This window comes from Dendrobates tinctorius, unplaced genomic scaffold (genome assembly GCF_039654945.1).
Source record: "Dendrobates tinctorius isolate UK_male_01 unplaced genomic scaffold, ASM3965494v1 ptg000213l, whole genome shotgun sequence".
NCBI lineage: Eukaryota > Metazoa > Chordata > Amphibia > Anura > Dendrobatidae > Dendrobates > Dendrobates tinctorius.
This window is the reverse complement of record NW_027361880.1, coordinates 5,358,371-5,370,991: the sequence shown is the minus strand read 5'-3', so window position 1 is coordinate 5,370,991 and position 12,621 is coordinate 5,358,371. Positions and strand designations below refer to the sequence as shown.

General features: G+C 43.6%; 1 protein-coding gene across 5 annotated transcripts in view; it reads left to right on the top strand.

Moving 5' to 3' along the window:
• The window catches only part of MORC2 (MORC family CW-type zinc finger 2), a 196,131-nt gene that overhangs the window by 87,623 nt on the left and 95,887 nt on the right, over positions 1-12,621 (top strand). For all 5 annotated transcript variants that reach the window (XR_012222267.1, XM_073554793.1, XM_073554790.1 and 2 more), the window contains exons 8-12: positions 7,359-7,518; positions 7,612-7,723; positions 10,628-10,753; positions 11,065-11,144; positions 11,604-11,686. Coding sequence is in view for 4 of the 5 variants with exons in the window: in XM_073554793.1 (XP_073410894.1) it covers positions 7,359-7,518; positions 7,612-7,723; positions 10,628-10,753; positions 11,065-11,144; positions 11,604-11,686 (561 nt within the window). In the remaining variant the exon portion in view is untranslated. The remainder of the gene's footprint in view (positions 1-7,358; positions 7,519-7,611; positions 7,724-10,627; positions 10,754-11,064; positions 11,145-11,603; positions 11,687-12,621) is intronic.

Below are 12,621 nucleotides of genomic sequence, written 5' to 3'. Positions count from 1 at the left end.
AATCATCTTTCGCCCATCTCACGTGACCCCCCCCAACGGACCTATCCATTAAAGTAAACGGCTTACCACTCTCTCCAGTCCCACAAGCTTGCTGCCTCATGGTTATCCTTGACACTGATCTCTCTTTCAAACCACATATACAAGCCCTTTCCGCTTCCTGCCGACTTCAAGTCAAAAATATTTCACGGATCCGTACATCCCTCAACCAAGAATCTGTAAAAACCCTAGTCCATGCCCTCATCATCTCCCGCCTTGACTACTGCAATCTCCTGCTCTGTGGCCTCCCCTCTAAGGGTACCGTTACACATAGCGATGCACCAGCGATCCAGACAGCGATATGGATCGCTGGTGCATCGCTAAGGCTGTGTGCACACGCTGCGGATTTTGCTGCGGTTCCAGCCGCTGCAGACCCGCAGCAGTTTTTGCTGCGGTGTACAGTACCATGATTCCCTATGGGAATCAAAAACCGCAATGCAGATGGTGCGGAATTTTCCGCGCGGATTATCTGCGGTTTTCAATCCGCAGAAAGAATTGACATGTCAATTCTTTCTGCGGATTCCCCTGTGGTTTGCCATCTCCATTTTACAAAATCCGCACGGATGAATCCGCACCTAATCCGCAGCGTGTGCACACAGCCTAAGTGGTCGCTAGTGAGCTGCCACACAGGCAGATCTCACCAGCGACATCGCAGGGGTCGGGGGTCGCTACTTACCGGTCAGACGCGGCGATCCTGACGTCCTCCTGCCCGCGTCCATGCCTCGTTCGTCGGCGCCACAGGAAGCGCAGCAGGAAGTGGCCGACGAGAAATGATCCAGGACCTTCTCGCGCGACCAACGATGAGCAGCGGGGGAGCGGGTCGGAGGTAAGTATCACATGCAGCGATATTGCTGCAACGTCACAAAATCGGTGACTTTACAGAGATATTGCTAGCGATATCGCAGTGTGTAACAGGGGCTTTACATTCTCGCACCCCTCCAATCTATTCTTAACTCTGCTGCCCGACTAATCCACCTGTCCCCCCGCTATTCCCCGGCCTCTCCCTTCTGTCAATCCCTGCACTGGCTCCCCATTACCCAAAGACTCCAGTTCAAAACCCTAACCATGACATACAAAGCCATCCACAACCTGAGTCCTCCGTACATCTGTGACCTAGTCTCTAGTACTTACCTGCACGAAACCTCCGATCCTCACAAGATGTCCTTCTGTACTCCCCTCTTATCTCCTCTTCCCACAATCGCATACAAGATTTCTCCCGCGCATCCCCTCTACTCTGGAACTCTCTACCACAACATTTCAGACTCTCGCCTACCATGGAAACCTTCAAAAAGAACTTGAAGACCTACCTCTTCCGACAAGCCTACAACTCGCAGTAACCACCGATCCACCAAACCGCTGCACGACCAGCTCTACCCTCGCCTACTGTATCCTCACCAATCCCATTGTAGATTGTGAGCCCTCGCGGGCAGGATCCTCTCTCATCCTGTACCAGTCATGACTTGTATTGTTTAAGATTACTGTACTTGTATGTATTATGTATACCCCTCCTCACATGTAAAGTGCCATGGAATAAATGGCGCTATAATAATAAATAATAACTTGGGGACCCTCCGATGCTCTATAAACCAACTGATGTGAGGGAGAGGTATCGCGTTTTATCTGTGGGTTCCCTGTCCCTGAAGGGCGGATCCCCTCTCTCCGTGGTGCTGTCATGGGCTCTGAGAATTACAGTTACCGGTAAGTAACTTCGTATTTTTGCCAGAGCTGTATATTACAAAAGAATTATTGTACTATGCTTTCTTACCTGTAGCCTTTTTCTAAAAATCATAACTCGTCACACAGTGTGATGGACCTCCATACACAAGGAAACTACGGGGTCCATCATACTAAATACTTTAAAAAATAAATGCAAACAAAACTACTTGCCTAACACCTTTCCCAACATACTGCTACCACCTGTGAAACATGTTTACTGTGTTTCCGTGTAACACTCGTCATCTTGTGTAGACATTGTTGTTCCTGCTGAGTAGTGGACAAGGGAGCTGACCTCTCCATGTTGTACCATTGTATTCAACCTTTGTCTTCATCTTGAGACTACAAATACCAGGGAAACGGAGAACCCTAGGGAAGCAAAACTCCACTGTATACAGCAGTTTGGCTGTCCTTGTTCATGGAATGGTAAGAAACAGCCAAAGTGCTAGATGAGGCTCAGGTCTGTTTTTAGATTGATTAACCCCTTCACGACCTTTGACGCCACGTAGGCGTCCTGAAAAGTCGTGCCAGAACAACCCATGACGCCTACGTGGCGTCATGACTTTAAAGCCCCCCCACGTGGCTACGATCGCTCTGATTGGCTGTTAAAAGTGAAATAGCCAATCAGAGCGATAGTAATATTTCATCAATGAAAATTGATGAAATATTACAATCCAGCCATGGCCGATGCTGCTGTAGCATCGGACATGGCTGGAGACACCGATTCCACCCCCCCCCCCCCGGCGATCGCCCCCCCCCCCCCCCCCCCCCGCAACTGAATGACAGCGGCGATTTGCCGCCGCTGTCATCATCTGCCCCCCTCCCATTGCCTCTGCTCCCCGCCAGCCTCCGATCCCTCCCTCACCCCCCCCCGGTACCTCCTGAGTCCCCCCGTCCCTCCTGGTGTCCCTCGGGTCCGGATGATGGGCACCGTCATCTTGGAAAATTCTTTCATTTCGATCACTCTCACAGTGATCAAAATGAAAGAAAAAGTAAATAAACCCCCCGATTATCACCCCCATAGGTAGGCACAACTAATAAAATATTTTTATTTTTCCATTAGGGTTAGGGTTGGAAAGAGGGTTAGGGTTGGAAAGAGGGTTAGGGTTGGAAAGAGGGTTAGGGTTGTAAGAGGGTTAGGGTTGGAAAGAGGGTTAGGGTTGGAAAGAGGGTTAGGGTGGAATTAGGGTTAGAATTAGGGTTAGGGTTGGAATTAGGGTTAGCGTTGGAATTAGGGTTAAGCTTGTGGTTAGGGATGTGTTGGGGTTAGGGCTGTGGTTAGGGGTGTGTTGGGGTTAGGGTTGGAGTTAGAATTGAGGGGTTTCCACTGTTTAGGCACATCAGGGGGTCTCCAAACGCGACATGGTGCAACCATTGATTCCAGCCAATTTTGCGTCCAAAAAGTCAAACGGTGCTCCCTCCCTTCCAAGCCCCGATGTGTGCCCAAACAGTGGTTTACCCCAACATATGGGGTATCAGCGTACTCAGGAAAAATTGCACAACAACTTTTGGGGACTAATTTCTCCTGTTACCCTTGGGAAAATAAAAAATTGGGGGCTAAAAAATTATTTTTGTGGAAAAAAATGATTTTTTCATTTTCACGTCTCTGCATTATAAACTTCTGTGAAGCACTTGGGGGTTCAAAGTGCTCACAACACATCTTACATACGTTCCTTGGAAGGTCTAGTTTCCAAAATGGGGTCACTTGTGGGGGGTTTCCACTGTTTAGGCACATCAGGGGCTCTGCATACGTAATGACGACCGCAGACTATTCCATCAAAGTCTGCATTTCAAAACGTCACTACTTCCATTCCGAGCCCTGACGTGTGCCCAAACAATGGTTCCCCCCCACATATGGGGTACCAGCGTACTCAGGACAAACTGGACAACAACTTTTGGGGTCCAATTTCTCCTGTTACCCTTGTGAAAATAAAAAATTGCGAGCTAAAAAATCATTTTTTGAGGAAAAATATTTTTTTTTATTTTCATGGCTCTGCGTTATAATCTTCTGTGAAGCACTTGGGGGTTCAATGTGCTTACTACACATCTAGGCAACTTCCTTATGGGGTCTAGTTTCCAAAATGGGGTCACTTGTGGGGGGTTTCCACAGTTTAGGTACATCAAGGGCTCTGCAAATGTAACATGACGCCCGCAGACCATTCCATCAAAGTCAGCATTTCAAAATGTCAGTACTTCCCTTCCGAGCCCTGACGTGTGCCCAAACAATGGTTCCCCCCCACATATGGGGTACCAGCGTACTCAGGACAAACTGGACAACAACTTTTGGGGTCCAATTCATTTTGTTACTCTTGTGAAAAAAAATTGTGGGTTAAAAATCTTTTTTTTGAGGGAAAAAAATGATTTTTTATTTTCACGGCTCTGCGTTATAAACTTCTGTGAAGCACTTGGGGGTTCAAGGTGCTCACTATGCATCTAGATAAGTTCATTGGGGGGTCTAGTTTCCAAAATGAGGTCACATGTGGGGGGTTTCTACTGTTTAGGCACACAGGGGCACTGCAAATGTAACATGACACCCTCAGACCATGCCATCAAAGTCAGCATTTCAAAATGTCACTACCTCCCTGCTGAGCCCCGACGTGTGCCCAAACAGTGGTCCTCCCCCACATATGGGGTACCAGTGTACTCAGGACTAACTGTACAACAACTTTTGGGGTCCAATTTATCCTGGTACCCCTGTGAAAATAAAAAATTGCGGACTAAAAATATTTTTTTTTAAGAAAAAAAAATATTTTTTATTTTCACGGCTCTGCGTTATAAACTTCTGTGAAGCACCTGGGGGTTCAAAGTGCTCACTATGCATCTAGATAAGTTCCTTAGGGGGTCTAGTTTCCATAATGGGGTCATTTGTGGTGGAGCTCCAAAGTTTAGGCACACAGGGGCTCTCCAAACACGACATGGTGTCCGCTAACGATTGGAGCTAATTTTCATTTCAAAAAGTCAAATGGCACTCCTTCCCTTCTGAGCCCTGCCGTGCGCCCAAACAGTGGTTCCCCCCCCACATATGGGGTACCAGCGTACTCAGGACAAACTGGACAACAACTTTTGTGGTCAAATTTCTCCTGTTACCCTTGTGAAAATAAAAAATAGCGTGCTAAAAAATCATTTTTTGAGGAAAAAAAATGATTTTTTATTTTCACTGCTCTACGTTATAAACTTTTGTGAAGCACTTGGGGGTTCAAAGTGCTCCCTACACATCTAGATAAGTTCCTTAAGGGGTCTAGTTTCCAAAATGGTGTCACTTGTGGGGGAGCTCCAATGTTTAGGTACACAGGGGCTCTCCAAACGCGACATGGTGTCCGATAACGATTGGAGCGAATTTTCCATTCAAAAAGTCAAATGGTGCTCCTTCCCTTCCGGGCCCTGCCGTGCGCTCAAACAGTGGTTTATGACCACATATGAGGAATCGGTGTACTCAGGAGAAATTGTCTAACAAATTTTAGGATCCATTTTATCCTGTTGCCCACGTGAAAATGAAAAAACTGAGGCTAAAAGATAATTTTTGTGAAAAAAAAGTACTTTTTTTTTTTTTGCGGATCAATTTGTGAAGCACCTGGGGGTTCAAAGTGATCACTATGTATCTAGATAAGTTTCTTGGGGGGTCTAGTTTCCAAAATGGGGTCACTTGTGGGGAAGCTCCAGTGCTTAGGCGCACAGCGACTCTCCAAACGCGACATGGCAAGCGCTAAATATTCCAGCATATTTTCCATTCAAAAAGTCAAATGTGCTCCTTCCCTTCAGAGCCCTGCCGTGCACCCAAACAGTGGTTTATGACCACATATGAGGTATCGGTGTACTCAGGAGAAATTGCCCAACAAATTTTAGGATCCATTTTATCCTGTAGCCCATGTGAAAATGAAAAAAATTAATGATAAAAGAAAATTTGTGTTGCAAAAAATAAAATGTCCATTTTTTCCTTCCACGTTGCTTTAGTTCCTGTGAAGCACCTGAAGGGTTAATAATCTCCTAGAATGTAGTTTTGAGTAGCTTGAGGGGTGCAGTTTTTAGAATGGTGTCACTTTTGGGTATTTTCTGCCATATAGACCCCTCAAAGTGACTTCAAATGTGAGGTGGTCCCTAAAAAAAAATGGTTTTGTAAATATTGTTGTAAAAATGAGAAATCGCTTGTCAACTTTTAACCCTTATAACTTCCTAACAAAAAAAAAAATTGTTTCCAAAATTGTGCTGATGTAAAGTAGACATGTGGGAAATGTTATTTAGTAACTATTTTGTGTCACATCACTCTCTGGTTTAACAGAATAAAAATTCAAAATTTGAAAATTGCGAAATTTTCGCCAAATTTCTGATTTTTTCACAAACGCAAAAATTATCGACCTAAGTTTACGACTAACATGAAGCCCAATATGTCACGAAAAAACAGTCTCAGAATTGCCAAGATGCGTTGAAGCGTTCCAGAGTTATTACCTCATAAAGGGACACTGGTCAGAATTGCAAAAAATGGCCAGGTCATTAAGGTCAAAATAGGCCAAAATAGGCTGGGTCATGAAGGGGTTAAGGATTTGTCTTACTACTGAGCTAACAGAACCCCTTTAGCAACATTACAAAAGGGAAAGCTCAGTACTGTCTGTGAGGATTACAATTTGTCACAGCTCTTCTCTGAACTATTGAGCTTTCTGATCCAGTGGCTGCTTCTAATACTAGACGATCCATGAAATTCACATAAAAGTATATTCTGTGTGGTCATGGCTTAAACTGCAAATATGTTTTCTACGTCCTTTTCTAGTGTGAAAGCTACTCTATGCATGTCTACTGCTGCCTCTCCTGGCTGTATTAGGCCGGTTTCACATTAGCGCTTTTTCAGCGCACGCACGGCCGGGGGTAGCTCCGCCCCCGAGCCGGCTCTCTGCCCGGCGTGCCCGCCCCTTGCTTGTAGCACCGCCTACTAGCGGACAGCAGCGCCTGCGATTGGCGCACCCTATCTTTAGCATAGGGTGCGCAGATCGTGCGCAGGCCGTGCGCTAGTTGCGCTTTGACCTGCGCTGCGCACTTTTGACGGTGCGCCGTGCGCGCCAAAATCAAACTTTTCGGATTTTGGCGCGCACGGCGCACCGTCAAAAGTGCGCAGCGCAGGTCAAAGCGCAACTAGCGCACGGCCTGCGCACGATCTGCGCACCCTATGCTAAAGATAGGGTGCGCCGATCGCAGGCGCCGCTGTCCGCTAGTAGGCGGCGCTACAAGCAAGGGGCGGGCACGCCAGGCAGAGAGCTGGCTCGGGGGCGGAGCTACCCCCGGCCGTGCGTGCGCTGAAAAAGCGCTAATGTGAAACCGGCCTTAGTAGCGTCAGAACGAATGGACACAAGATTGCTGCAACCGATCACTTCACTTGGCAGTGATGCCAATGTAGTTGGCACTAGACTGCCGAGCCCAGTGATTAGAAGTAAAAAAAAAAAAAAGCCTGAATCAGCAATGGGTCATCAATGGACAGCGGTATCTAAGGGATTAAACCACAGGGAACAGAGCTAGCTTCCTAGACTACTGTGTGTGGCAAGTGCCAACTTGCTGTCTTTTTCCTAATATTTTGTTACCTTGTGTAAATTACCTATTTTCCGTCTCCTTAAACCCTGATGTAGGTGATTGTCCCACTTCCAACATGGAATTCAAAAACTGGTGAGGCATTGACAGATAACATGGAAAAATTTTCCGTTGAAACGGAACTAATCTACAAGTACTCTCCGTTTCGATCCCACAAGGAGGTGATGGAACAGTTCAGTAAAATTACTGGAGATTCAGGTAAAATACATTAATTTCATTATATGGATTTTTTTTTTTCCTTTCAAACTTCAACTGAAAATAAATTGACTTATCTCTTTGTGATGTTCGTAGGTACATTAGTTGTCATTTTCAATTTGAAGTTGGTGGACTCTGGAGAACCAGAGCTTGATATAGTGTCTGATCCAAAAGATATACAGATGGCTGGCACCACACCTGAAGGAACGTAAGTGAGAAGAAGCTGAAAATAGGTGTAAAATTACACACTTTAGAAGTACAAAACTCTATTTCTTTATTGCATTCATTATGGTTTTTACATTTTTTTTTTTTGCATTACCACTAAGCTTATTCTGTAAAAATACAAGCTTCCCAAATGCAATGCAAGGCAAATATAAAGTTGCAAGGAAAAGTGAACTCTATAGAATAGACACTCTAATTAAGTATGTGGTTTGTATATATGCCGCCACATCCGATTCAGTGGACGCTGCCTCCACTTAATGCAGGTGTTTTGAGCAAGGCCGGTCAAGTCTAGTCAGAATGTGTCTGGAAGTATGAAAATTGCATACTTGCGGTCTCCTGACCAATCACTCCCACAATCAGAGAATCTTCTCAAGTCATCAATCTGCCAACATGGGTAAAACAACAACAAAAAAAAAAAAAAAAAAAGCATGTTGGCTCATATGAGTCATCAGATTTTTTTTGCTACATAAGATTTGCGCTTGGGTCATAAATCAGTAGTTAGATGACATTTCCATAAATCGTGATTTGTTGTTCTGGTGTTGGTTTACTGTTTTTTATCAAAATCATAACCTAATGAATTTGTCTACCACAAGGCTGAAACTTGGAAAACGATCAGGCTTTTCAGCAAGACATTACTTCCCAATCACCTAAAAATCCACACAAATGGTTGTAGGATTCAACATTTCGCAATGGCACTTACATACTTAGGAGTTTAACACTTTAACATCGTAAAAGAGCATAGCTTATGGACATTTCAGTGACCTAAATATCTTGTACAATGTTGTATATGTGTGTGGGTGTGTATGTGTAATATATTGTATATACAGTGGGGAAAAAAAGTATTTAGTCAGTCAGCAATAGTGCAAGTTCCACCACTTAAAAAGATGAGAGGCGTCTGTAATTTACATCATAGGTAGACCTCAACTATGGGAGACAAACTGAGAAAAAAAAATCCAGAAAATCACATTGTCTGTTTTTTTTTTTTCAATTTATTTGCATATTATGGTGGAAAATAAGTATTTGGTCAGAAACAAGCAATCAAGATTTCTGGCTCTCACAGACCTGTAACTACTTCTTTAAGAGTCTCCTCTTTCCTCCACTCATTACCTGTAGTAATGGCACCTGTTTAAACTTGTTATCAGTATAAAAAGACACCTGTGCACACCCTCAAACAGTCTGACTCCAAACTCCACTATGGTGAAGACCAAAGAGCTGTCAAAGGACACCAGAAACAAAATTGTAGCCCTGCACCAGGCTGGGAAGACTGAATCTGCAATAGCCAACCAGCTTGGAGTGAAGAAATCAACTGTGGGAGCAATAATTAGAAAATGGAAGACATACAAGACCACTGATAATCTCCCTCGATCTGGTGCTCCACGCAAAATCCCACCCCGTGGGGTCAGAATGATCACAAGAACGGTGAGCAAAAATCCCAGAACCACGCGGGGGGACCTAGTGAATGAACTGCAGAGAGCTGGGACCAATGTAACAAGGCCTACCATAAATAACACACTACGCCACCATGGACTCAGATCCTGCAGTGCCAGACGTGTCCCACTGCTTAAGCCTGTACATGTCCGGGCCCATCTGAAGTTTGCTAGAGAGCATTTGGATGATCCAGAGGAGTTTTGGGAGAATGTCCTATGGTCTGATGAAACCAAACTGGAACTGTTTGGTAGAAACACAACTTGTCGTGTTTGGAGGAAAAAGAATACTGAGTTGCATCGATCAAACACCATACCTACTGTAAAGCATGGTGGTGGAAACATCATGCTTTGGGGCTGTTTCTCTGCAAAGGGGCCAGGACGACTGATCCGGGTACATGAAAGAATGAATGGGGCCATGTATCATGAGATTTTGAGTGCAAACCTCCTTCCATCAGCAAGGGCATTGAAGATGAAACGTGGCTGGGTCTTTCAACATGACAATGATCCAAAGCACACCGCCAGGGCAACGAAGGAGTGGCTTCGTAAGAAGCATTTCAAGGTCCTGGAGTGGCCTAGCCAGTCTCCAGATCTCAACCCTATAGAAAACCTTTGGAGGGAGTTGAAAGTCCATGTTGCCAAGCGAAAAGCCAAAAACATCACTGCTCTAGAGGAGATCTGCATGGAGGAATGGGCCAACATACCAACAACAGTGTGTGGCAACCTTGTGAAGACTTACAGAAAACGTTTGACCTCTGTCATTGCCAACAAAGGATATATCACAAAGTATTGAGATGAAATTTTGTTTCTGACCAAATACTTATTTTCCACCATAATATGCAAATAAAATGAAAAAAAAACAGACAATGTGATTTTCTGGATTTTTTTTTTCTCAGTTTGTCTCCCATAGTTGAGGTCTACCTATGATGTAAATTACAGACGCCTCTCATATTTTTAAGTGGTGGAACTTGCACTATTGCTGACTGACTAAATACTTTTTTTCCCCACTGTATCTATCTTTATTTTTTATATAGAGGCAACCTATTCCGCAGCACTTTACAGTTTGCTCACATTATCATTGCTGTCCCCGATGGGGCTGACAGTCTAAATAAATCCCCTACCAGTATGTCTTTGGAATGTGGGAGGAAATGGAGAACCTGGAGGAAACCCCCGCAAACATGGGGATAACATACAAACTCATTGCAGATGTTGTCCTTGGTGTAATTTGAACCCAGGACTCCAACGCTGCAAGGCTGCAGTGCTTACCACTGAGCCACCGTGCTGCCATGTGTATGTGTGTGTATGTATATAATATGTGTATATATATGTGTATATATATATATATATATATATATATATATATATATATATATATATATATATATATATAGTGTATGTGTGTGATATATATATATATATATATATATATATATATCTTTTTGAACACTTTTTTTTTTTACTTATAGGAAACCAGAGAAGCGTTCATTTCGAGCCTATGCTGCTGTCCTTTATATTGATCCAAGAATGAGAATTTTCGTTCATGGTCACAAGGTTCAAACCAAACGATTGTCTTGTTGTCTTTTCAAGCCCAGGTAAGTGACAACAAACCAAATTTAAACCCAAAAATGTGTTATCAAAACATTCTATTTGTTTTATATGCATTATGTTTCACATTTTTGTTTGGTCTTCTCATCAGGGATTTTAATAATTTTGACTGCAAAAAAAGCCCAACATATGCAGTGCCATTTTTACTGTCACAGTGATGGAACTTCAATGTACCTATCCCATTAGGTTAATGGTGTCTATCAATGCATCTGGTATAAAAATATACCAAATGCTTTACAGTGTGAGCATTTTTGCATGTTTTAGCATAGTGTTTTACACATATATTGTTTCTTTTTAGAATGTACAAATATACATCAAATCGTTTCAAAACACGAGCTGAACAGGAAGTGAAGAAGGCAGAACACATGTCAAAAATTGGTACTGTTGGGCAAGAGGGGATATTTTTGATGTTGTATTTTTATTATTATTTGAGATCCTTTAGACTCTTACTCAGATCACGTTTCACACCAAATAACTTGATGAGTATTGAATAAATGGACCTGTTTATTATGCTTGTAATAATATGTATGGGTTTTACTTGTTTATTTTTTATTTAAATGACTGTTTTTAGCCTTTTTATTATGCCGAACAGATTTTAACATCACTTTAAAAAAAAACAAAAAAAAAAAACAAATTGGTACAATTAAAGTACCATGCAGTATGTGTATATCATTTTTCTCTGTGATGCAAATATTGAAAGAAACCCACATTTTTTTCTTTGTATAAGCTTTTGCTGGTACTGTGAAAAGCAGATTTTAATTTGAATAAAAATACAACCTAAAAAGCTGCAAGTCAAAATAGCTTTAGTCGCTAAGTGTCACTCTTCTTTTTTGACAGCGGAGGAGAAAGCTCGGGAGGCAGAGAGTAAAGCACGATCCCTGGAGTCTCGTCTTGGCGGCGACCTGTCCCGGGAATCCAGGGTAAGGCTGATTTTGCTAATTTTATACACAGTACCATATTTTTCGGACTAGAAGACGCATCACACCATAAGACGCACCAAGATTTTAGAGGCGGAAACTAGAAAAAAAAATTTGAAGCAAAAAATGTTGTCAATTCTGTACTTAATATCCCCTATCCTGGTATATATGGTCTCCTCATCCCTATCCTGGTATCCATGTACTCTTCATCCCTATCCTGGTATGCATGGCCCCCTTATCCCCATCATGGCAGGCATTGCCCCCCCCCCATGCAGGTATGCATGACCATCTCATCTCCATCCTTGTGTGCATGGGCCACCCCTCATCTCCATCCTTGTGTGCATGGGCTACCTTATCCTTATCCTGGTATGCATGTCCCCATTTTTGTATCCAGGGCCCCATCCTTATCCTGGTATGATTGGCCACCATCCCTGTCCTGTTATGCATGGCCCCACCCTTATCCTGGTATTATTGGCCCTCTTCCCCATCCTGGTATGCAGGGCCCATCACATGGAAAAAAAACCCAAAACATTACACTTACATTCCTGCGTTTCCTCTCAGCGTCTTGTTAGGTGCCAGCAGCTGCTTTATGCTTGTAAGCAGCTCATGGCAGGAACGTTATGCGCTGCTTACAAGCAGAAGGACAGCTGCCAGAATATTAACACTGCTCTCCATGGCGGAACTATGTGCATGGAGTGCAATGAGGATTCATTGCTCTTCAGTAGAGCGCACAGTGTCAGTCGAAGGCTTCCTGGAGCTGCCGTGCTTTCACATGTGCTCGCTACTAAAGGGAATGAATTTTCTGTACATTTCACGCCCATGGGAGTGGCGAGAAGTGAATATTCATTTCCTTTAGTGGCAGGGACATGTGAAAGCCCGGCAGCTGCAGGAAGCCTGCGGCTGACACTGTGCTCGCTACTGAAGAGCAATGAATACTC